The sequence below is a fragment of the Ambystoma mexicanum genome, chromosome 9, assembly GCF_040938575.1.
Source record: "Ambystoma mexicanum isolate Mex_15411 chromosome 9, UKY_AmexF1_1, whole genome shotgun sequence".
Classification (NCBI taxonomy): Eukaryota; Metazoa; Chordata; class Amphibia; order Caudata; family Ambystomatidae; genus Ambystoma; species Ambystoma mexicanum.
Window position 1 is genome coordinate 105,518,633 of NC_090931.1, and position 25,080 is coordinate 105,543,712.

A 25,080-nucleotide genomic window follows, 5' to 3' on the forward strand; every position below is an offset into this window, starting at 1 on the left:
TCAGGTTTATCTTCAGACACCGAAGTATGAGATCTTCACTGTCGTCTTCCTCCTAATCGTCTGAATTTTCAATAACATCAACGTTGTCATCTATGCCCTCTCCTATGTCGGAATCATCAGCTAATTGGGAATCAAGGGGACTAGGGTTAACCGGTACAGGGGTTTTCCTTTACCCTAACATAGGTTTTAACTTAAATAAGGAGAATGACACTCTTCTCCTGAGGGTACATATAGTACCAGTCTTTAGTACCAATAGTCTCTTGTGACTCCTTGAACCAGAACTCTTCAGTTCCTTAGTTGGATTATTCGACTTGCTTTAACACATAATCCGCAAGTATTCTCATGTGATTTCTTGGATCAAACTCTTTAATTCCTTAATTGAGTTATTGAATGTTCTCTCCTCTTTGGATATCCTTCTTGGGGATCTTTCATTAATTATCCCTTCTTGGTTGCAGTTCTCTGTTTATCAGTGGAATTTATCTGAGCTTTGTTGAGCTTTACATGAAGTAGAATTCATTTATGCATTTTCCTAAACTCTGTCATACCTGGTTTTCTCTTCAACAATAAATTGACATTGTACAGAATACTGAAATACTTTCCCCTTTTCCCCAGGGCATTTTTGATCAGTTTTCCAATCTCAAATTTTTCAGTTGCTCAACAGTTCTTTCTCTGTAGTTACAAGCTTGTCTTTCCTTTGTTTCAGATGTAACTCTGTGCTATGCATTTTACAGGGATGAGTTTGCTGCACGTTCCCCTCCGGTCCTCCCGGGCTCCCTGTTCGCTCAGTTACCTTCATTTCAGTAGGAGGATGCCTTCAGAAGCCTTCTTCTTCAAAGGCCATTTCCAGCTCCATAGAGCACTGATGCCTTCTCTTACCTGGCATCACTCTTCTTGTGCTCCCGTTTTGTCTTGGTTTCCCGGTCTTCTGTTGCATGACTGAACATCTAGCGGGCTTCTCTAGTTGGTGGTATCAGTGAAGTTGAGGTGGGACCAAGCTTGATTTGCATACGGTCTTTCGCCTTCTGTAATGGCTTGACAGGCTAAAAAAAAGCTTGTTCTGAAGGGGTGCCAAGAGCTGTGCTTGTGGTTATGATTTATTCAAAACCTTTCAGCCATCAACATTTTGGTTTTGCTTTAATCACCCTAAGTGGATCGGGTATGCCCAGACATGGGTCCCGAGCCTGTTGTGCCCAGAGACCCAAGCTACTCCTCACTGATGGCGCCCAAGAAGTCCAAAACATGTCTGGGGATGCTTGTAGTCTTGTGCAGTAGGGATGTGACCTAGCAGTTCAGGCCAGAGTACCCATTTTGTTGTGGGACCAAGCCTGATTTGCAACAAAAACAATGGTCTGGAGGGTTGCGCAGAGCTGTGCTTCTGGTTATGATTCATTCAAATCAAAAATAAAATTTGATGGCTGGAAGGTTTTGAATCAAAAACTTACAGCTATCAAATTTTGTTTTTTTTTAGTCACCCCTAGTGGGACAGGTATGCCCAGACGTAGGTCCTGAGCCTGCTGGGTCTAGAGACCTAAGCTACTCCTCACTGTTGATGGCCAACAAGGCTGAAACATGTCTGTGGATGCTTGTGGTCTCGTGCAGAAGTGATGTGACCTAGCAGTTTGGGCTGGAATAGAGCTAGGAATGGAGAGGTAGAGAGAGAAAGAGGGAGTTAGTGGGAGAACATGGGAGAGAGAGAGAGAGAGAGAGAGAGAGAGAGAGAGAGAGAGAGGTAGAGAGAGAAAGAGGGGGTTAGTGGGAGAACGAGAGAGAGAGGTAGAGAGAAAAGAAAGGGGGTTAGTGGGAGAGAGAGAGAAAAAGACAGACAGACTTGCTTTATACAGCACTATTAATTATGGCTGTGTTGCGTGAGTCCAGAGCCAGGGAACCATGGTGCAGAGAAAGGGGCAGGAGTTGGAGGGGGTTGCGCCGGTCCTCCTGCATGCTCCAGTGAGGTAAGAGCATTGCTTTGAGGTGCAGTCCTTCCACTGCTAGTTTTGCACAGTTGCCACCTGGCCTCCTAATGTCATTAGAGCCCTTTCCACCTGTTCAGACTGAGCCCTGGGTACTGAGGGGTGCAGGAAGGTGCCACAGCAGCCGCTGACTCTACTCACTTTGACCCAGAGTGCAGTCTTATGTCACAGGCGCTTGCACCATGTGATTTGCGGTTGAGGGTTACACCACTGCACCAACCTTGCATCTCCCAGAGAAGTGTTCATAGGGTTCAGCACCTCTGAGTGGTGATCAGGGCTGCAGGTGTTCCTTTACCAGTGAAGCCTTAACCTGAGCTACTGCTTCTTAACCATCTCTTTGCTAGTTTTGAACACATTTACTGGGGACTCCAGCAGAGACATGTGCAAATCTTTGTATCGTTAGCAGTGGAGGAGGCCAGTGCCCCCTCCCCATCCAATCTCCTACAAATTCTCTCAGTATGTTTATGAATACTCCCAAGCAAATTAAAACCAATAACTTAATTACAAAAGAAAACCATGTTCTCAGACTTTTCAAAGTCATCGGGGCCATTTCCATGACTTCTATTCATATTGCTTTGTTGTGTTGAGTGTATATTGTATTCTCATCTTACATGACAACCACACGGATAGTGTATATCTCCACATATCATCAACCCGGGTGAGACACATGCTGACAATGGGCACAGATAAATTGAAAGCAATGGGTTATGACTTGAGCTCAATATACTCGATGGAAAGAACTCGCAAAGGGATACGGGAAAGAAAACCTGAGAGAAGTTCTAAAGACGACACCTGTCAACAGAACAAAGAGTGGCACCATAACCAACACACAAGGGTCTGATCGCTCCCCAGATTGACTGTCCTCTATTACTGAGCCCAGTAGGAGCTCTTTACATTGACTGTTCTCTATTACTGATCCCAGAAGGAGCTCCTTACATTGAATGTTCTCCGTTACTGCTGAGGAGGGTTTCACATTGACTGTTCTCAATTGCTAAGCCCAGTAGGAGGGTTTAACATTGACTGTTCTCTGTTCCTGAGCCCAGTAGTAGCTCTTTACATTGACTGTTCTCTGTTCCTGAGCCCCGTAGTAGCTCTTTACATTGACTGTTCTCTGTTCCTGAGCCCCGTAGTAGCTCTTTACATTGACTGTTCTCTATTGCTGAGCCCAGTAGGAGCTCTTTACATTGACTGTTCTCCATTACTGCTGAGCCCAGTCCAGTAGGAGGGCTTTACATTGACTGTTCCCTGGTACTGAGCCCAGTAGGAGCTCTTTACATTGACTGTTCTCTGTTACTGAGCCCAGTAGGAACTCTTTACATTGACTGTTCTCTGTTACTGAGCCCAGTAGGAGCTCTTTACATTGACTGTTCTCTGTTACTGAGCCCAGTATGAACTCTTTACATTGACTGTTCTCTGTTACTGAGCACAGTAGGAGCTCTTTACATTGACTGTTCTCTGTTACTGAGCCCAGTAGGAGCTCTTTACATTGACTGTTCTCTGTTACTGAGCCCAGTAGGAGCTCTTTACATTGACTGTTCTCTGTTACTGAGCCTTCTTTGTCAGGAATCATCTGAGACTCACTTGCAGATCTACGGCTACACAAGCTTTGGTGCTCCCTTGGACACTGCAAGGGTTATGCATGACCACGTCTTTATACATGGGCCATGTCATTATCTTGAGGCATAGCAACCTTTGGGGATGGAAATCCACAAGTGCCGACCTCTCCTTTTGCCCTTTGCCTTCAAACTCTTCTGCCATAGATGATCTCCTCTGCGTGTCCTGAGCCTGTAGAAGAGTTTATCGCATTACCTGCCAATACACTATCCCTTGCTAACCTTCCATGCCCTAACTTGAAGACACGTCCATATCATGTATGGTTCATTAGACGCCTTAATAGTCTATCTCAACAATAATGTATCTAGTTGAAATTAAGACAATCAAACTAAAACATAATGTATCCAATTTACATCACCACAAGTCAATAATTTAAATCACTAAGACAGCAACATATACAGTACAAATATCTAAAACCCATCAATAACATTCTCTCCCAACAATTCATATACCTCCTTGATAAAAGGTTGCATTGCAACAATGATCTGTTTTCTGTTTCCCACAAACAGCCAGGCCCATAGTCTGTTTGCTCCACTGTTACATCAGCTACACATGTGTGGAGCCTGTGATCCCTAGTCACATTCGATCCCTGCCCCTCAGTAACTAGATGTTTCCAGGGTTCAATGCCAAGTTTACGGAGGCGACACTCTCTTTCCACCTGGGAAAGCCCACGCCTGGATTCCACCGCATCCAAAGTGCATAATGGATTCAACCTGAAGCCCATGTCTGTGGCCCTAACCCTACGATCTGGAAATAAGATTAAGTACCCAGGCAGCTTGCCAAGTCTGTTGTTTGCATATTTATATAGACTATAAGCCTTGTATTTCGGTATGCCATCCCACTGCCTACACCATTCCCACAGTTTAACTTTCTTTTTTATTAAATTTGGATGAGTCATAAAATCTTCAAGATTAGCCCCAACAGAATCCAAGGTAATAAGCATCCAGAATACAAGCTATGTAATGAACGGCTATCAGTCCAAAATGTTGCCACGCAGAACAAAAATCCAGACCCCCCCCCATTAAGGGGAGCAGGGGTTGCAGGGGTATCCCCGATCCCCTTGTTCATGTCACTGGGGTTCAGGGGTTGCAGAGCGCCCCCCACCCCCGCTTCCATTAGATGCACAGTTTTATTAATGAAAAGTAAAAAAAAAAAAAGGACCCTGTAGCGCCAGCTCCAACCCACGTAAGTGTAAGGAACTGATGCTGCAGCGACAGAGATGAGTCAGCGGCACACAGAAGGGGGCAGCTGAAAGGTAAGTAGGGCGAGGAGGGGGAGATGGGTTGCGGCTGCAGGTCAAAGTGATCTATGTGATCACTGCACCGCGCATCAATGGAAGTTTGCTTTTTGAAAGTCGACATTTTGGGAGGCGCAAGGATCACATAGATCCAATGAACGTGATGTGGCTGTCTGACACATTGTATAGTTGGACTCAGAATCTTACTAAAATGAAAGAATGGGGAGTGTCCCAGTCGACTGCGCTGCACGCACGCGGGAGAATTACAAAAAAGCAAGTCGCTCTGGTGGCAGTCAAAGCGGGTGTGTCTCTAACACACCTGTACATAGATGTTTGTGTGAACACACTGACGCACCTGGCGTCTCATGAAAATATGACAAATGGACAACTGGTGTTCCAGAATGGTACATGTCACTGGTTTATGTATTTGATAGCAACCATAGCAGTAGATTGGCTAAACTGCTGAGCAATCTCTGACAATAATGTGAATTAATAATGCAAAATCAGTGATACACAAATTGGCTCAAAGCTGACCAAAATAAATTAATAAATTAAGCAAAACATAGCATGAAGAAAGGCATATATTTATGCACAATCCTCAAAGGTTGTGCTATTCCGGCACCTGTTTCGTGCAACCGCTCTTCCTCAGGGTTGTGCTTAACATTTGTATTATGAAATAATAATAAGTCAACACAAAGAAAAAAATATTCAATTAGTAAATTACAGTACAAAAGTGAGCGAAATACAAGTCATATCAACGTGAAACAAAAGTAATTGATGGCAAGGACCAAAACAAAAACAGGGAGAGTGAAAACAAGAAGAGAAACAGCACATTCTACAATTAGTCACAGTCATGTTCTCACATATTGGAACATTAAATGCATTGTTTACATGGGATTGAATGTGCAAACGATATCCCGGTAACATGACATGTTATGCCAATGCCAATTCCAGAATACCTGAAAACTATGGGAAAACTATACATGTTAGACTCTGAGGGGAGGTGCTTCCCATGCAGTAGAACTCAGAATCTTGTTGAATGTCAATAGTCCTTTATAAGCGCCAATTGAGTCCAATGACTGTAGTCCAAGTTCCCCTGGCAGAAATGCCACTGGGACGGCTCCTGGAAGACGAAGACAACGTTTCCATATCAAACCTTCCATGCTATCTAACGGATATATCTTGGGGAGATTCAGTAGCTCCAATCCATATAACAGTATAGGGATTAATTTGCCCCCGTAGTAATTAATAAGCGGTCGCAGAGAATAAGCGCACTACTTCACATTTATTTTGTGAATTTTTGCTGCCAATTGTATCAATTTGCCATGAAGCTTCTCAATGATTTTCCTGGACTTTCAGGTAATAAAAAACGTGAAGCCCAAATAAGCAATGTTCTAAACCATCCTCAATGGGGTACCACCCAAGTACCATTCATATTTAATTGGTCCCCCTACCTTTACTACATGGCATTATAGAAGATTTGAATGCACTTATTTTTAGACCATTCTCATTGATATACCTATCTAGAGCAAGCAGGAAACAAGCTAATCCAGGTATAGCATCCTTTCATCGTCACCCATTTTTACGACCAGTGATTTGCCACAGCATTTATGCAGAAAAAAAATGAATCGCAAAATTTTTGTGGGGCGGGGGTGATGGTCAAGGGCATATAAAGAGTTGGCAGTGTTGCAAAATAAAAAAAAATAGGTAACTAATGGGGTGGTTTGGGGGGAACCCCCCAAAAATAATTGACATTTTAAAAAAAATGTTTTTTTAGAAAATATTCTGAGGCAAAACACCTGTCATTAAAACGGTTGTCAATGAAATGACATGGAACCCTAAGCCAATGGGAGCCATATCCAGTCTCTATCACCTCATGCCTGGGATTGTTTCTGCAAAACATTGTTCTTCTTTACACTGTCTGCACCCCAGCGGTGTCACTCACTGGACCGTCCATTCTGTTAAGATCAGGCTCTGAGATGGGAGACTGGGCACAGGGAGACAGGGGCTTTGCAAAACCAGTTTCTGATGACACCCTCTGTCTCCTTTCTCCAGCCCCACTATGCTCCACTATACAGATGTCCCCGACAGTCATCACCTCTACCCACGGCAGATATATACGCTCGGAGGAAAACAATTCACAATGAATAGCCTTCTGCTCATCAGGGATCCAGAACTAGATGTTCAAGAGTCAACTCAGCCTGAACCGATAGAAGGCTGAGATCCTCATCTTGGTGGACCCCAACCTCAGGCTCAGGGAGGTGGGTCCCACGCCCACACCATCTGAGAAAGTTGAGAAGGTAGTGTTATCGTAGACAAAACCTCTCATCCCACATCTCTATGATCGTGTGGAAATGCTGTCAATATGAAGCCCACTGCATAACCAGATACACCCCGGAGGTGCCGCCAATCTCATAAGGTCAGCACTGACAGACCGAAGAAATACGGATTCTAGTGGTCTTCGGTCGCTCCCTGTGGGGCGCTCTTGCTCTCCCGCTGCCTTGCACCCAGAACCAAATCATCTGGCCTTAACGAATGCACTGAAATCACACCTGACCATTTAAAGATTTAAACACATGTTTTTAAAAAGGGAACCTGCAGCGTCAACTTCGACCCAAATGAGAGCGACGGATCTGCCGCCGCAGGGATGCAGGAGAAGCAGCGGAAAGGGTTGTGTTCAACCGCCATACCAATTTGCTAGATATCCACAACCTTCCAAACACCCTACACACATGTTTCTGCTACTATTACTCCACGGAAACTCAATGTGTCCAACTTCATCGCCTCTGCTAAGCACTGAAACCTATCCTCTATCCTAATTCTCCTTGACCTGTCTGCTGCCTTTGATCACTCTGATCTCCTTAATACTCTTTTTCTTCTTAGAATTCGTGATTAAGCACTTGCCTGGATTGAATCCTACCTTCTACCTCACCAAGTCTCTGTCTCCTGGAACAACAACACCTCTTGACTCACTTCCCTAACTACTGGTGTTCCACAAGGCTCTGTCGTGGGTCAGCTCCTCTTTGTAATTTACACCTCTGCTCTTCAGCACTAATCTCCTCTTTTGGGTCCTCATACCAACTTTTCACGGATGACACCCAAATCTTCTTTTCTTTTCCTGAACACCCTCCTAAATACTAGGAAAATCAGACACCTCCTTCCTTTCAACACTGCCAAGCATCTCTTAACCGCTCTCATCTTCTCTAAACTGGACTGCTGTGCCAGCATCTCTTTGATCTCCCCATCTATTATTTCTTTCCTCTCGACAAGATCAGTTAGTTTGCTACCAGGACTGTCTTTGAACTCCCTCACTTCACACCTACTTCCTTGTACCGTCAGCAGGCTGGGTGGCTGATGATGCAAAACAGGGCCAGAGTTGTAATGTTCTCCACTATCCAACTCTACAAGCGTTTTCGTAATCTCTGTTCTGCCTCCTCAACTAGCATTGTGGCTCCTCGCTCTCCCTGTGCTTCCTCTCGCTACCGCTCTTTCTCTCTTCTTGCTCCACTTGCATGGAAATCTCTTCCCCTGGACATCGGAGAAACAGTCCAAACAGATTTGTTCAGAACCACACTAAAAGCCTACCTCCTCACTTCTGAGTTACCCTCGTAACCTACCTCCCATCTGCCTGCTCGCTTACATTTTTCTCTCGCCTCTAACCTGCCTCTGTCCCTCATTTCCTCGATCTCCATTCTAGCACTTAACCCATCATGGTCACATCCCAAGCTCAGCTGGCGTACCGCCTACCTGCACTTAAAAATGGCCAATGTTGGTTGTCCTTAATCTGTGTATGTCCACTTATCTATTTTCCCTGATGACTGTTCCATTTACTCCCCCTCCACAATCTGTCTCTCAAACTCACCCCATTGTAAGAAGCTCCCCGATCTGATTTCCTATCTATTGTACGTTCTTTTGTGATCAAAAGAGCATTGTTCCCCCTGTATATATAAATAAAAAGATAAATACATGTCCAGCACAAAGACTGGATTTATCAAGACCCTCACTAACACAAATAATGAATTGATCATTTTCATTAAATAGATCCAGGAAGAGCAAGGACATGCCATGGTGATTTATAACACTGCAGAACCTCATCCTTCAGTCCGATGGCAGACTGGAAGCCAACTGGGTCAGTCTAACCCATGAACTCCAAAGAGAACTCCTCAAGAGCCTTCCACACTACCTCTCCCTTCCCCAAAGTAAACTTGCAATCTACTAAAACCTCTGCACATGGAGTCCCATGCACACTGGAACCATGTGCCTTCTAGCACCACCACGGCAGCACGTGGAGTTCACTGAACACCGTACAACATCCTTCGCCCATCACATACCTGCACCTCCCCCCAGATCAGCTTCTCCCCCAGGTGTCTAAGCGCTAGCAGTACTCCCCTCAACCCCCCAGATAGAACAGAGGGTTGTTACCTGCTTCACCCTCTACTTTCACTCCGCCTCCCACCCCTCCCCCTTCCAGAGCCATACACCAACAGGACACCAAAAGGGCAGCAGAGTGATATATAAGAACACTTTCCATTACATTGCATAGCGCTTAGATGCCAGTCCTGGCGATTCTTTATTTTGCAAGAGCTTTACCATGCAATAACATGACTTTGTCAAGGAAGCAGGCAGGCAATGCAAGGAGTGGAAAAAGGCAAAATTTTCCTTTGGCCTCCCCCCAGTCTTACAGCATACTTTTCAGCCGGTTACACGCATGGGGGTTAGTTTGGATTGCTGCTTACAACCCCCGACAATAACCTGTTCAGGTGACGGATAGAGCCCCACATGCTACAGTTGGTTAAAAGTGGGAATCGGACGCTGGATCCATTAACACAATTGAAACTGAAAAAAGACTGCTAACTTCATCCTTCAGCGAGAAGCCTTCCACCACCATAATCACAGGGAGAAGTACAAGAGCCAAAAAAGAACAGGGCATGTAGAATTTAGGGCAAGGGCATGCAATATCCTTGTGTATCCCAATAAGATCATGTCTATGGAGAGGAAATGTAGCTCCCAGTAGTTAGTCCTCACCCGCAGCTCAACCACCCAAAGGTTTCTGGGCAATGCACTGGAATGGCCTGAGCGGTTACCATGTACAGTCGCCACTTCAAAAATGCTAAGGTTAATAATGCTGGGAAAGGGAATATATGTGTAAATCGGATATGGCATGAAAAAGTGACAAACGGGGTGAGGAAAGGGGGGAGAGTTGTAAAAGGGGGAGGAAAGAAGGGCTCCTCTAGACGTGTGACAGGATTTAAGGGGGAACACCCATTTCAGAATTAAGGTAAACAATTTCAACAAAAAAATACAAAAATGCAATCAAGTACAAATATTGCATATTCTCTCTAAGGGGTATTCCGAATTTAGACACATCGCAGTTGCTACTGCTGCGTACATGCGAGTGTGAAAATGAGGTCAGGGCCACCGAGCAAATAAGATTTCGTACATATTAGAGTTTAGTACATCGAGTGTGAAAGTGAGGTCAGGGCCACCGAGCAAATAAGATTTAGTACATATTAAGGTTTAGTACAGCGAGTGTGAAAGTGAGGTCAGGGCCACCGAGCAAATAAGATTTAGTACATATTACAGTTTAGTACATCGAGTGTGAAAGTGAGGTCAGGCCCACCGAGCAAATAAGATTTAGTACATGTTAAAGTTTAGTACATCGAGTGTGAAAGTGAGGTCAGGCCCACCGAGCAAATAAGATTTAGTACATGTTAAAGTTTAGTACATCGAGTGTGAAAATGAGGTCAGGGCCACCGAGCAAATAAGATTTCGTACATATTAGAGTTTAGTACATCGAGTGTGAAAGTGAGGTCAGGGCCACCGAGCAAATAAGATTTAGTACATATTAAGGTTTAGTACATCGAGTGTGAAAGTGAGGTCAGGGCCACCGAGCAAATAAGATTTAGTACATATTACAGTTTAGTACATCGTCCCTATACATGCTCAACATCAGAAGTGAAAACTTGCACCCCCTCCCACACTTAGTCACATTCTGAGCAAATTGAGCCCTGCAAATCTAAATTCCTGACTATGGCGGCTTTGAAGAGCCATAATGGAGCATCTGAGCAATCGGGTAAAGTGAGCTTTAGTGCCATGATGTAACATCGATGGAATGTGCTGCACTTTGCATATTTTAACCTCAACTCAAGTCTCATGCTCACAATAGCTAAGAGATCTCTGCATCTCCTACAATCCACCAATTCCCCCAAATTTCTCCCTTCAAGACATTTGCCACCATATATTTTTCCGCTGTCTGGTGACAAGGTTTTCTAGACTGCCCTGTGTTTTTCAGAAGGAAAAGTCTCATTATGGGTTTAGAGGTAACTGAAAAAAAACTGTGGTAGTGAAGTACCTAATATTCAGTGCTACAGGTTATGGGCCTCATTGTGAGTTTGGTGGTATTAACAACGGTAATTCCTTCAACGGAATTACAGTTACCAGCAGTGGTTTTGGGAATTTCTACCTGAGCATGAGTTCTGTTAAGCACCCATTCTGTATCCCCATTGGCCTTCATTGGTGGTTGAAGGAATTACCTCCGGTGGTAATTCCAATATAGGAAATGCCTACTTTTTTTGGAGGTAATACCTCTTTGCATACTCATAATAGTTTTCAACTGATATTCAGAAGGACTAAAAAAATAGAGGAAATTCCATCGCCATCAGTTTTTGACAGGTACCCGCAAACTCCTAATGAAGGTATATGAGTTACAAACCTTTACGGAGGTAAAACTTCCAGTATATGCATGGAATCACATGCATGGAGGTATTAACACCAAACAAATGGAGGAATTACCACCATTGGAATTATCCCCGGAGGCAATTCCATCGTTTTGCAATAACATTCTATGGTACTTTAGGATGGCGACAAACCCCAACTCATAATCAGGTAGACATTTTGCGGTCACCAGGAATCACCACTCAGAATACCGCCAAGCTTGTAATGAGGCTGAAAGTCTCCCATGAAAATAATATGATGGCCTAAGTACTCACAGAATCGCAAGTCAAATTGGGTGGCTGGATTTTTCTGCAGCATGGAAGACCCATGGATTCTGGATCCTGTGCCTGGAAAGTCTATAGGAGTGTAACGTATGTTTCTTCTTTTCCTGCCTCGCCATCAACATTTTCTCTCTTCATTCATATTTCTCAGTTGTTTGGATGAGCACCGGTGAGTTGCTGTGCACCCACTTCCTCCCACCGTGAATCCGGTGAAGGCTGGAGCAGCACGGTCGCAGAGCGGGACATGAAGATTTGGCTTGCTGCATTAGACGTCTACGGTGTCCGCTTACGGCACAAGAGATCTTTCTGCATCTTGCGTATTGCCAGAGGGGGGAGGAGATACTGGTCCGGCATAATGCCGCTGAGGTATCATTGGTTGCCTTGATGGTGGTTTTCATGACTTTCTTAAAAAGGCATTGAACCAGTAATCTTGGATGTGTCTCCAATGGCAGACAAATGTTAGTCTACAGACTCCTTTCAAGTACTTTTAAAAGATCACCAGTTGCCAGATATTCTGATCTTTGTTGTATAGATATTGCTCTGCTCCTGTTTAGCAGCTACTGAAGACATAAAAGAAAGATGTTCTGCGGAAACACATTCCGAGGAAAGCGGCCACGCTTGAATGCCTCGTGTCTTTCCAGAGGGCTGGTTCCTGGTGTTAGAGCTCAGTGTGTCGCTATTCCATATTTCATACTCTGCTGTTCTGAAGGATCAACACAGCTGCGACTTCAATTTTCAATTTCCTCTCTGGCCCTTCTCCAAGACTACTGATCGTTTTCCATCCTGTCCTGACTTTTATGGGTACGAAAATGTCTTCGATTCAACTTTCTGTTCATGTTCAACTGTAAAGACATGCTGCTTTGAATAAATAGAAAATGGCTGCCCATTTTGAGATGCAGATTGTTCTAACTATTGTCACAATTCCAGAAACGGAGGCAAACAATGCAGCCCCTTTATTTCTTGCCAAGCAGTCAATTGATGATTTTCCTTGCAACATGAAAGGGCACTTTGCAAAGCCCTAGTCTAGTCGAACTTGGGCAAGACCTTGCAAAATACAACTGAAGCCTGTACTAGACCTGGAAATACCTCACCTGAGGCTGAAGAAAACCTGTCAAAATAATACTCAATCCATGGGTAGCCCTTGCAAAATAATCCTGGAGCCTGGGCTAAATTTTGCAAAATCTTTAGGGGGCCTGAACTGGGCTTTGCAAAATGCTAAGCAAGTCTGGATTGGACCTTGTGAAAATGATGCAATTTAAGGCTGGACAATTTCTTGAGAAATGACACCATGACTAGACCTCACAACATTCTACAGCAGCGTGGGCCGGACCTTGGGATTGCCACTGCAGACTGGAGTAGACTTTCTAAAATGTCCCTTCAGCGGAGACAGCACTTTGCAAAACAAAGCTAATGCATGAACTAAACAATGCAAAATGCGGCCAATGCCCTCGATTGCACAATGTAAAATGCTACTTCCCCACTGACTAGACCTTGAAAAATACTACTGTAGCTTGCACTGTAGCTTGAAAGCACTACTTGGCCCCAGACTGCACCTGAGGCCACAGCTAAACCTTGCAAAATGCTATTAAACCTTGCCAAGAGGTTGCAAATCACTACTAGGGACTGGATGAGAGCAGCAGTTTTCCTGCAAGGAAATACTTCGTGAGTTCATTAGCAGGACACTGGCAGACACTGATTTAAGAAGACTCGATTCTACCTGCAAATTGCTTGTTTTCCTTTGTAATGTTCTTTTTCCTTCTCCCCTCCACCCCTTGAATGTTCAAAGTTGCATGCACGGGACCCAGTAGCACAACAGTGTAAACATTGGGGGTCCCCAGCATGCACTTTGCAAATGAGATGAAGGTGAAAAGACACAGAAAGTGGTTGTAGCACTATTTGTACACTTTAAAAGTTGGCCTTCCTTCCCATGGCCATTTTGCAAGTAGGACATTTTTTTTTTTTTAGGCACAGCCCTGCATTTTCCAGCACATGACCATGCTCGCCATATGAATGTATGTAAATGTTTTAAAAGATGTATTTTTTATATATTGTTTTTTTACAAAACAAATGTGTGCAGTTTGAAATAAATTAGTAAGTGGATATTTATAGACCAGGCTGCGTTGCTTGAAATTGTGCGAGTCTGCACAAAAGGTGGTTGTTACATGTAAAGCCATTTCTGCCGTGCCAAACCGCTGCCGGAGGTTTTACACATGTTTTTACGGCACACGTGTACTTCTCACTCCACCTGCAAAAGTTCTCTGTTTTACGCCAGCCTGTGATTTTCATGCCTGCTTAAAACAAAGGGATTCCTAAGAAATGTGGGCGTAGCTAGTCAATCAGGTAGCTAGGAACGCGGGAGGAACAGGCGATTTCATCCCGCGTTCCAAGCCGCCAGATGGCCGGTTCCCCCGGCCGCCATCTTCCCCCCACACCAGGATCCCTTTTTTAAATTACCCACTTACCTCATTGTGGCAGTGGCGGCACTCACCGTCGCTGCTTCCGTCTTTACTGCATGAGGCCGCCATGGAGCTTCGCTCGGGCCTTTAACTTGGGCCGCCGGTCTGTTAGCACCGGTTCCAGCCCCTGGGACTGGTGCTTAATGCCACAGTAAAGTAAACAGTAAAGGTGATTTTTCCAGTTGTTTCTCTTCCATGTTCCCCTCTATTTTGTACATGTGGGAAATTGTGCACAAGGAAGGCCACAGGATGCCACTGCTAGCATCGGTGGTCTCCTGCATGCATTATATAGTTTTTATAAAATGACCCAGAGAGAGTGATCAAGCATGCAATACTTATTTTCTGTTGCTTCCTGCTGATGGGGGGAGATGGAAATATAACAAGATTTGTGTTCAGTCAGAACAAACATTGGAATAGTCACACTAATTGCTCACGTGAAGTTTCTGGCAAGGTATTTGTGAAAAAGGGAACACATTCTTTTGAGGACTTGGGAAATTACTTTAGTCACATTGGTAACATGTGTGTCACAGGAAATACAACAACATATCACAACAAAGCACATGTCATTATTTATTACAAAATCGTTACTGTTATTCACATTTGGCGATCATACAATGTCCTGGGCAGGTGGGATGAATGACATGAGATGCACATGTAGCCGTCTACAGCATAGAGCAGTACACAAAGGGGTGGAGTAATGTGATAAGACCCCTTATTTCTCTTTCAAGGCCCATACCAAGGCATTGGTATGCCTTTACCTTTGGATGCATATCACTTATTATGCCATGTAAAAGTGTGGTCTTTTCATGCACACACAAACACGCTAAGCTAGGACCTCAACCTGGTTTATGCACATCTACTTTTAACAACATAAGTGCTGGGAGCCTCTTAGCCTTGCCAACTGGTGGGAACATGTACAATGTGTCTCATCAACTATAAATTGCATTTGAACTCCTGCAGTCATTCGAGCCCTGCATCCTGACCAATCACGGTGGTTCCAGTTTCTGATGGTGACGTAAGAGGTCAAGAGTTGGAATGTAACGTATCCTGTATATTTCTCCATCACACACGGACATCCCACTGTACTCTCATGAAACACTGGTCAATTCAGATATAACATTTTGAGAAACAAAACAAATTCACAGCATCGCAGGTTATGACCCCAGAGGGTAATGGCAAGGCCATACTATTATTTCCAGTTCTCGGGAGAGTTTTCTACAATGTATGGTCCATATTCTATAATAGCATGTAAAGTACATTCAATAACATTTGCTTATACGTGGCTCAGGGCCTACAGTCCAGTGAAAGGGACTCCTGAATGAATACCAGAGTGTTGCTGTGGCACCAGAAATCACTCACCTAAGAGAGTAGCAGTGTTTGTTGTGATTGCTAAATTCCGGATTTAACATTCTAAGAGGTTTATATGCCAGTGTATGAAGTTTATATGCCAGTGTATGAGGCTTATATGCCAGTGTATGAAGTTAGCCCATCCCAATATGGGATGTTCTCACATTGCCCCCGACATGCCAGAGATACCCTTTTCCATCTATATGACAATTAGTTTACAGGCCTGTGTACACGGACCAAAGTGCATGTTTTCATTGACACAGTAGAACCACTATACATCCTAAGCCTGCAGCTGCCTCTACCTGTGACAACAGGCATAGCTATGCGAATTGGACCACTGTAACAGGCGAAGTTATGCGACTCGGACCACTGTGTATCCTAAAGCAACTGCTCCCTCTAGCGGAGCATTCTGTGCGTTTGGGCAGCCTCTACTGCGCATGACAGCATCAGACAAACATACATCTGGCATTTTATTATAAGTACATGAGACCCCTAACTTTATGCAAAGGAACTGGAATTGTGTGCCCAGCATATGCCATACTCCAGCATTGATGGTGCTTAACAGTGCCTGACCATATGCAATGTGTGCAAAAGGATACAGAAAACATCAGCCTAAGACCTGGCATAGTATTGTAGCCTATGTGGCATATTGTGCAAGAGGGAATGTCATGGAGTAGCACGCTGTAAACCAAGTGGTATAAAACAATACGGCTCAGTGAAGCACAGGCTACAGCAATGCGCGATGATAGTGCAGCTTACCAGAGGATATTGATATTGTGTGCTGGCCAATATTGCACTTTGTTGAAACGAATATGGCATTATGTGCCAGAGGACATGACATACTGAGCAACGTATATGGGATAGCAAACCAGAGGTTATGGCATTACTTGACGGAGAATGTGACATACTGCTCTCATAAATAGCAATAAAGTGTGTGTCAAAGATGTGACATATTAGAGTCAAAGTTATGGCGCAGTGTGTCATAGGTTGTGCAATGTCGTAACTGTAGCTATGGCATAGAGTAAAGCAAGATATGTCACTGTACATCAAGGGAAATGCCATTATGTATTAAAGGATAGGCTATGTTATATACAAAGATGATGTTGTGTAACAGGGCGTACGGCACAGATGTGGCATCTAGTGTTGAAGGTCTGGCACAGTGAACCAGGCCGTATAAAACAGTGTACCTAAGGGTAAGCATTGTGTACCAGATAACATGTTATAACGATAAAATCTATTAGGCACTGCATACCAGAGGCCATGAATGTTATCCTAAAGAATAGGGCATTGTGTATCAAAGAACATGGCATTCTATATACAAATCTATATGGTAGAATGTACGGTGTAGCAGTGACGATCACATGGCATAGTACACTAAACATTCAGCTCATTGCTCATGGCTCAGTGCTCCAGAGAATATTGAATACTGTGCCAAAATGATATGCCACAGTGTACCAAAATGTATTGGATGGCATACCTCAGTGTACCAAGGGATGTCGCAGATTGTAAAAAAAAAAAAAGAGTATGTGGCACATTGCCCCAGCAGCCTTCTGTACCAGAAGACATGGCGTACAGAAGAAAGTGATACATCACAGCGTTCCTGGCATAGGGCATAAGGGATCAATGGCACATTGTGGACAGGGATCCATTAGTTAGTATGTCGTGGATCAGGCATGGGCTCCATGACTTCTGTGTATCAGAAGATACGCCGTACTGTATATCAGAAGATAAGCCATGCTGTATATCTGAAGATACGCCGTACTCTATATCTGAAGATACGCCATACTCTATATCTGAAGATACGCTGTACGGTATATCAGAAGATACACCGTATTGTAGATCAGAAGATACGCCGTACTGTATATCAGAAGATACGCCGAACTCTATATCTGAAGATACGCCATACTCTATATCTGAAGATACGCTGTACGGTATATCAGAAGATACACCGTATTGTAGATCAGAAGATACGCCGTACTCTATATCTGAAGATACGCCATACTCTATATCTGAAGATACGCTGTACGGTATATCAGAAGATACACCGTATTGTAGATCAGAAGATATGCCGTACTGTATATCAGAATATACATCATACTGTATATCAGAAGATATGCTGTACTGTTCAAAAGATACGCTGTATTGCATTTCAGAAGATACACCATACTGTATATCAGAAGATATGCCGTGCTGTATATCAGAAGATGCGCCATACTGTACATCAGAAGATATGCCATACTGTATGTCAGAAGATACTCCATACTGTATATCAGAAGATTTGCCGTACTGTTAAGGAGATATGCTGTACTCTTTACACCTTACTGTATATCAGAAGATACGCCATACTGTATGTCAGAAGATACCCCATACTGTATATCAGAAGATTTGCTGTACTGTTAAGATATGCTGTACTCTAAACACCGTACTGTATATCAAAAGATACGCGATACTGTATATCAGAAGATACGCCATACTGTATATCAGAAGATACACCTTATTGTAGATCAGAAGATACGCCGTACTGTATATCAAAAGATACACCATACTGTATATAAGAAGATACGCTGTACTGTTCAGAAGATACACTGTACTGCATTTCAGAAGATACACCATACTCTATATCAGAAGATACACCATATTGTAGATCAGAAGATACGCCGTACTGTATATCAAAAGATACACCATACTGTATGTAAGAAGATACGCTGTACATTTCAGAAGGTACACCATACTCTTTATCAGAAGATACACCTTACTGTATATCAGAAGATATGCTGTACTGTTTATTGGAAAATACAGCGTACTGTATATCTGAAGATACACCGTACTGTAGTAACGACAATAAGACATACATTATATATTGCTGATGCACTGCGAAGGAGGAAATGTCTTTGAATGATAGGGAATGTGGGACTCAATATGGAAAATGAGGACTCGATGCGCTAGAGTATGTGCATATGGAATAAAGGGTGAGGTGCTGTATAACAGAGCAAAGAGTGCAAATGGTAAAATACTACGGTATAAGGCATGCTGTTTAAAAGGACTGCAGTAGTGTATGAAGGGGCCAGGAATATCGAACACAATGTAAACAAACACAGACTAGGCCAGGAAATAACAAAGGGTCTGATAAAATAGTAACAACAAACATGATCCGGAACGTGACAGGAAAGGATACATGATCCTGCCCAAAAGGACATAGAAAGCTGTGGCGAGGAGTATGGGCACAAGCGCCAATGGATATAGACTGTTATTCAATGCATAGGCAATGTTGTGCCAGTGGATATAGCATTTTGTAGACATGCATTTTAAAAAACGGTGCCATTGCACCATTGCATTGTATGGAACACTCTTCAAAGAGGGTCTGGATTGGATCCACAAGGGGGTCTGTGGCAGCTAATAATGACCAAAAAGGCCAATTGCTATATCATGATGTGCCAATATTTATTGTTTATTAATGAAAGTATTTGGAAGTTTGTAATAGCTGATTTGGAATGGGTGTCCAAGGATTTGGAAATCTTTGGGTATGGAGCTGGCACACTATGCGAGTGTTAGAAATGTGGTTGGATCCCTGGGGTTGCATTGGCGCTGCATAGAGTCTTTTATCTGATTCACATGGAGCAGTGTGCCAGGGATATGAAAAACTGCACATATTGGAATGGTCTCAATGCCTATGGAAATTAGCCAATCAACATGAGCTACTGGGTCAATGGATAGGACGGTTGTGCCAATGGAATTGGAATGCCATCCCAAATGATCAAAATACGGTGTTCTATGAGCAGGGCATATTTCTGCAAAGACTGGTATGGCAGACATGGAATGGATCTCCTGTCTCGGCAACTATGAAGTCAAGGAAAACATGTTGAATACTGCACCAGGTTAAATTCTCTTATCGGAAACCCAATAGGGCATTGCAATAAAAGTTACAAGAGGTTCGAATTTGTGGTTCGTAAACTCATCAATGTGTGCATGGTGGTTATTGCCTCAGCAATACAGAAAAATAAGTTCTCATTAAAGAGGTGGTGTCCTCCGTTAACAGGTGGCCCCCGCTATGGGACTCTTTCAGCAAACGTCTGCTACCTTACCAAAGGTAGCTCAACACATGCGCTGTCACGCTTGGATAAGGCCGATCCATGCCTTTATGACATGAATATTCAGGAGTCACACCATCTACACAAGTTCTATCTGAAGAGGTCGGCCAATGTGCTCTATCGTTCAAGACCTTTACAACCCAAAAGAACCAGCTGCCGAATCATTTTCGCCCTCTGAGCTGCTACATAGTGCCTCGGTACCCTCCAGTATTCTGATGATGTTGTGCCTCGTGTTTCGGACAGCCAGCTGCAGGGGTGTGCACCCGCAAGTGTCCTGGATATCCCCAATGGCGCCAGCTCGGAGGAGTGTCTTTACAATGGCTGCATTTCCGTTTAAGGCGGCAAGGTGCAGTGGCGTCCATCCAAACGTGTTCCTGGCATTTACATCCGCCCCGTGGTTGAGCAGATCGATTGTGCTATAAAAGGAGCTCCGCTGGACAGCAAGGTGAAGCGGTGTCCATGCCGATTTCTCAGCAATGTTGGGGTCGGCCCCGATTTGTAGAAGCCGAGACACCACTGGTTCTTCACTGTATCGAACTGCCAGGTGGAGAGGGGTCCAGTTCATGTCCCCTTTGGCATTGACAGAGGCAAGGTTCTCCTGCAAAAGGCTCATGATCTCAGTGTGCCCCTTGAACGCTGCCAGGTGCATTGGCGTCCATTTTTGCAATGTCTTCAACTCAACATTGGCCTCGTGTCTGATCAATTTTGTGCAGATCTGTTTGTTACCCTTCACAGCGGCCATGTGTAGAGGGCTATAAAGACTTGTGTCGAGGCAGTTGACAATGGCGCCCATTTTGATCAGCGTCTGTACCACTCTGACGTAGCCCTTATCAGCTGCAATGTGAAGGGCTGATCGGCCATTGTCCTGCTTGAGGTTGGGATCCACCCCTTGGTTTATAAGAAGCTTCACCAGGTCAGAGTGGCCAAAGTAGGTCGCCAGGTGAAGTGCCGACTTCCCATCGCTTTCCACTATGTTTGGTGCACAGTGGCGAGAAAACAGCACTCGGACAACATTCTCAAAGCCATTCTGGGATGCCAAATGAAGCGGCGTCCATCCATCATGCTCCTGGCTATCCACATTGGCATGGTTATCCAGAAGCAGCCTAGTGGCTCGGTCATCTCCATTCTGTGCTGCGAAGTGCAGAGGGGACCACTTCTCGTCATCGCTCAGGTTGACGTCGGCGCCATTCTTAATCAGATCGGAGCAGATGCTCAGGTGTTTCTTTTGCACCGCCAAGCTGACGGGGGTTAGCCCATTGACTGTTTGACTGTTGACATTCGCTCCACGAGCCAAGAGATAATTGACTGTTTTCACATTACCCTGCACCACTGCGAAGTGGAGTAGGGTGAAATTGTTCTCGTGCCTGCGGGCGATCTCATCATCGGATATCAATTCACCGCACCCAACTTTCAGACGCTCCAACAATTCCTCGGTTCCTGAAAAAGTGGGAAATATGAAACATGTTATACTTGTTGTGTTCATGGCGGATATTTACCATTCAGTGAATTTTTATCAAAAAGTTAAGGTTTTTCCTTGAATTGAGAATGCAATGCTGCTTTCAGCCATTCGCGCGTGGCTATGAGCATCGTCAATAACGGGGAAAGCTACAATACCCAATAAGACTTACTGCTTGCGCTTACAGAAAAGAGGGAAACTGGCCAGCACGGAAACTGGACAATCTACAAACTGCCCAGTGTCATCAAAAAATGAGAAGTCAACCAGATATGGCTGAAAAGAGACTAAAGCTGCCTGGTGCCTTGCAGGAGTTTGCAACCTTTGGCTCGCCTTTTGTTTTGGACTACAATACCCATCAGTCCTAGCCAGCAAAGAAATTGGCAAGCAAGTAAATTGACGTGCCATAGGAGTCGTAGCCCAAAACATCTGTAGAGCAGTCAAAGGTGGCAGACTCCCCTTTTTAGAGTCACTGCTGTCTCCAAACCGACCTACAGAGGAGTCCACCTGTAGTACAGAATGTTCTGCTATAAAATAGTCAAGAGCGAGTCTATGAGCATGGCCGGGAAGGCCACATTTCCTCTTCAATAACTGAATGAACCCATTTCCACTTTATAATGAGTGTAATGGAGGTGAGAGACTGTGATGAAGTGCTTAAGCCACAGGGCAGTGACATGAGAAAGGTCATAGGTAGGGACAAAAGTAGGACTGTTATGTCCTCGTCCTATTTCTAGCGATCTTCAGAATCTATTTCTCATGCTCCTTCCTCCCCTGCTTTCTCTGTTTCTCTGTTTCTCTCCTCATGCTCTATACCTTCCATTCCTTTATCTCTCTTTGCAATCCCCACTCTTTCGGCACTTTCGCGGACACAACTGTATTTCATCTCATGTATATCGCCAGCATTTCCTTCTTATAAGCGTCTATCAACCCGCACCCCTCTCTCTCTCTCTCTCGATCTCCCATTTTCTCCCTCAATTCGTCACAGTCTCTTATCTATTAGCTCAATGCCTTCCTCCCCTTTTCACTTTTTCTTTTACACTCCTCATCCCTCAGTAGAGGAGTGCGACTTCTCGGACTCCTTTCTGCCTCTGTGCTGTCACCTTTTCACCTCCCACGGGATGTGGGTTGTCAGGAGGAGGGGAACACCGAAACACTATGGGGACTAAAAGTGCAACACAAGACCTATTTGATCTCTGAACTGCTATGGGACTGATTGATTGATATTTTATTTCTATCGCGCTCGTACACAAGTGTTTCAGAGCGGGAAGACATGAGACATGCTATTGCTCTGTTGGGAGCAGGCGATTGGAGTCCGAAGCCCAACATCGCCTTCTGTACATCTACTGTTTTATTTTTTATTTTTTTTGGTGGTGGGACTGAGGTCAGGTGGATTTAGAGTATAGTGTCATTGGACCATTCACTGTTGCTCCTATTATGTTACCTTGTCTTGTAATGTGACCAAAAATTAAATAAAGCTTATAAGAAAAGTACATATATAGATATATATATATATGTATATATATATATATCAAAAGTTTAATAAAACACACCATCCGCAAGTAGAACGAAAAGAGATTACTGTGCAAAACACCACGGCAAAGGAAAGAACAGAGTAGATGCGACAGACTGGAGAAAGTAGCACTCTGAGTTTAGTACCAGGGGTGGTAGGTAAGGTACTACTGTAAAAAGGATATTCGGTTGAAAACAGGAGTGATCATGATCTAACCGGTCGCTAGGGTCCCAGTGGACCGTGGGGGGCAGTTCAGTGTCACAGTACCTGGATTCAGTTCTTGGTGTGCTGATGCATCAGACCCGTGTTTGAACGTTGATTCGAGCTGATTTGGCTCAGTCGGGAATGTCGAATCGTGGAGGCCCTGGCAGCAAGCAGGCATCTGGTAGGGTCATAGACGGGTGCTCTTTACAGTCGAACGATGGCGGTTTAAAAAGCAGGTTCGGGGCAGTCCCAAGAACGTTTCACCATTTGCCTGGCTGAGTCAGATGTTAGCCGCTGGGAGAGGTTGGCGAGTGGCGCTCCAGCAGATCGAGTCGGCGGGCAACGGTTGTTGAAGTGGTGAAAGAGGGTGCATCAATGTGCAGTCAATGAGGCGGCGGCACTCAGGCTAGCTGGGCAGAGCTGTAGTTGTAATCCCCAGTTAGAGTCAGTGAGTGTCCCTCCAGAGATTCAGTTCAGGTTCCGGCACTGAGCAGTCGCTTCGGGCCTAGCAGGTGACGTGCTTCGCTTGGACGCGATGCAGTGCGAGCTGTTTTTGATGCAGTTCAATAGTTCCCTTGATTGGAGGAACGCATACACCAGCACCAGCGTGTTCCCTATTGTTCAGGATGTGGCGAACACAGAGCCACTGGTTCAGTGCAATAGGACAGGAAGCTTCGGCTGGTTTGGCTGGTCGGTTGCTGTGAGGCAGGGGAGTTGCTAGGTCTGGAAAAGACCCGGGGCTATGCTGATGTTGGAACTTTTGGGACTGGGTGCTAGTTAGCCTTTTGGCTGTAGCTCCTGAGATACTATCCGGGGCTACAACCAAAAGATCAGGGGCTATAGCCCCCTTAACCCCCCCCCCAGCAACGCCTCTGCTGTGAGGCCTTCGTAAAGGACTCAAGGACAGGGTGCTCCAGTTCAGGGACTGCTCTTCTGGCACAGAAGATGCGTTTCAGAGGTGTGGGACCTGGTCCACAGCACTGGTCACTCCTGATGTTCACTGGGAGTGGTTAGGGGACAGATCTTCCTTCTGTCTTCAACGGCTCCTTCTTCTCCTCTGGCTGAGGGCTTTGGACAGTGCAACTGACCCAAAGGAAGTCCAGGTGGTAATCTTAAAAATGTCTCTTCGGCCTTAAAGGATCCTTGAGTAACTGAGGAAATTCTGCTGAAGGGTTGTGCGACTCCTTCTTTTAAGGGCACAAGTACTCAAGGGATTGGTCTAAAGCTACCCTGCTTTAGGGGAGCAAACCCTGCTCCTGGCTGTAGTGTACATTGCCCTGTTAATCTTGCCCCCAATGTGTGTTGCTCTAGAGGAAGTGGAGCAGACAGAAAAGGGAAAGAGAGACTGTGAGAAACAATATGGTGGAAGGCTTCTTCCAGTGTCCAGAGCACTCTTGCCTACCCTACTCCCGCACCGTTCCATCCCACTGACAATGACCTTTGGATATGCAGCATCCTGGTCCGAGACTACTCCTCCTGAATGGGTGTGCTTCTTTGATGCCTGGGCCTAGGACAGCTGCCTGCTGTGAAGATATCTCTGGGACAGGGGGATACCAGCCCTCCCAAAGAGAATCAAAAAGAGGCTGGGTCCTCTGGGCTGGAAATCTGATGGGTTTTCAGGATATCGCTCATTAACGTTCATGAGAAAGAATGTCCATGCATTTAGAATCATTGTATGTAAATTTATCTCATGAATATTAATGAGAAGTATCCTGTAAATCCAACATGTTCCCGGCCTGGAGTTAGACAACCCTGCTATAGACAGACTAGATAAAGGTAGGGCATGCGCCTGACATCCAGCATAGACTGGTAGCTCAGGGCTCGCAGTATTGCGAAAGCACGGGCTGTCTCTGTGCAGATTTTTCCTAAAGATCTTGGAAACTTTGTCAGCAAGTAGGCCCGGAAGAAGCTCGGCATAGGATTTTGATACTTGATGAGGCAGGTGAACTGGTTCCCGGGTGAATTCCGGGCTTATCCCTCTTGTGTAATCATTTTTTCCAGTACTGTTTCCAGACACATAATACTTGACTTTCATAATTTAGAATTTTCTTGTAGCCATTAACCTGTTTTCGCTTTTGCCTGTTCAGCAGAGGGGCATATCTAGTTAAACTTCGAAAATGTTTATGTATTCATTTATTGTTATTGTGTATGGGGTCCACTAATTCGTGGCACCTCCATACCATACATTGAGCAGGGAGATAGTGGA

At 44.6% G+C, this 25,080-nt stretch overlaps 1 protein-coding gene across 1 annotated transcript in view; it reads right to left on the bottom strand.

Annotated features, from left to right (window-relative positions):
* Positions 1–14,829: 14,829 nt before the first annotated feature.
* ANKK1 (ankyrin repeat and kinase domain containing 1) overlaps positions 14,830–25,080 on the bottom strand; it is a 161,446-nt gene continuing 151,195 nt past the window's right edge. The window contains exon 8 of the mRNA XM_069614239.1: positions 14,830–21,144. Within this exon, the coding sequence (XP_069470340.1) occupies positions 19,841–21,144 (1,304 nt within the window). The 3' untranslated portion in view covers positions 14,830–19,840. The remainder of the gene's footprint in view (positions 21,145–25,080) is intronic.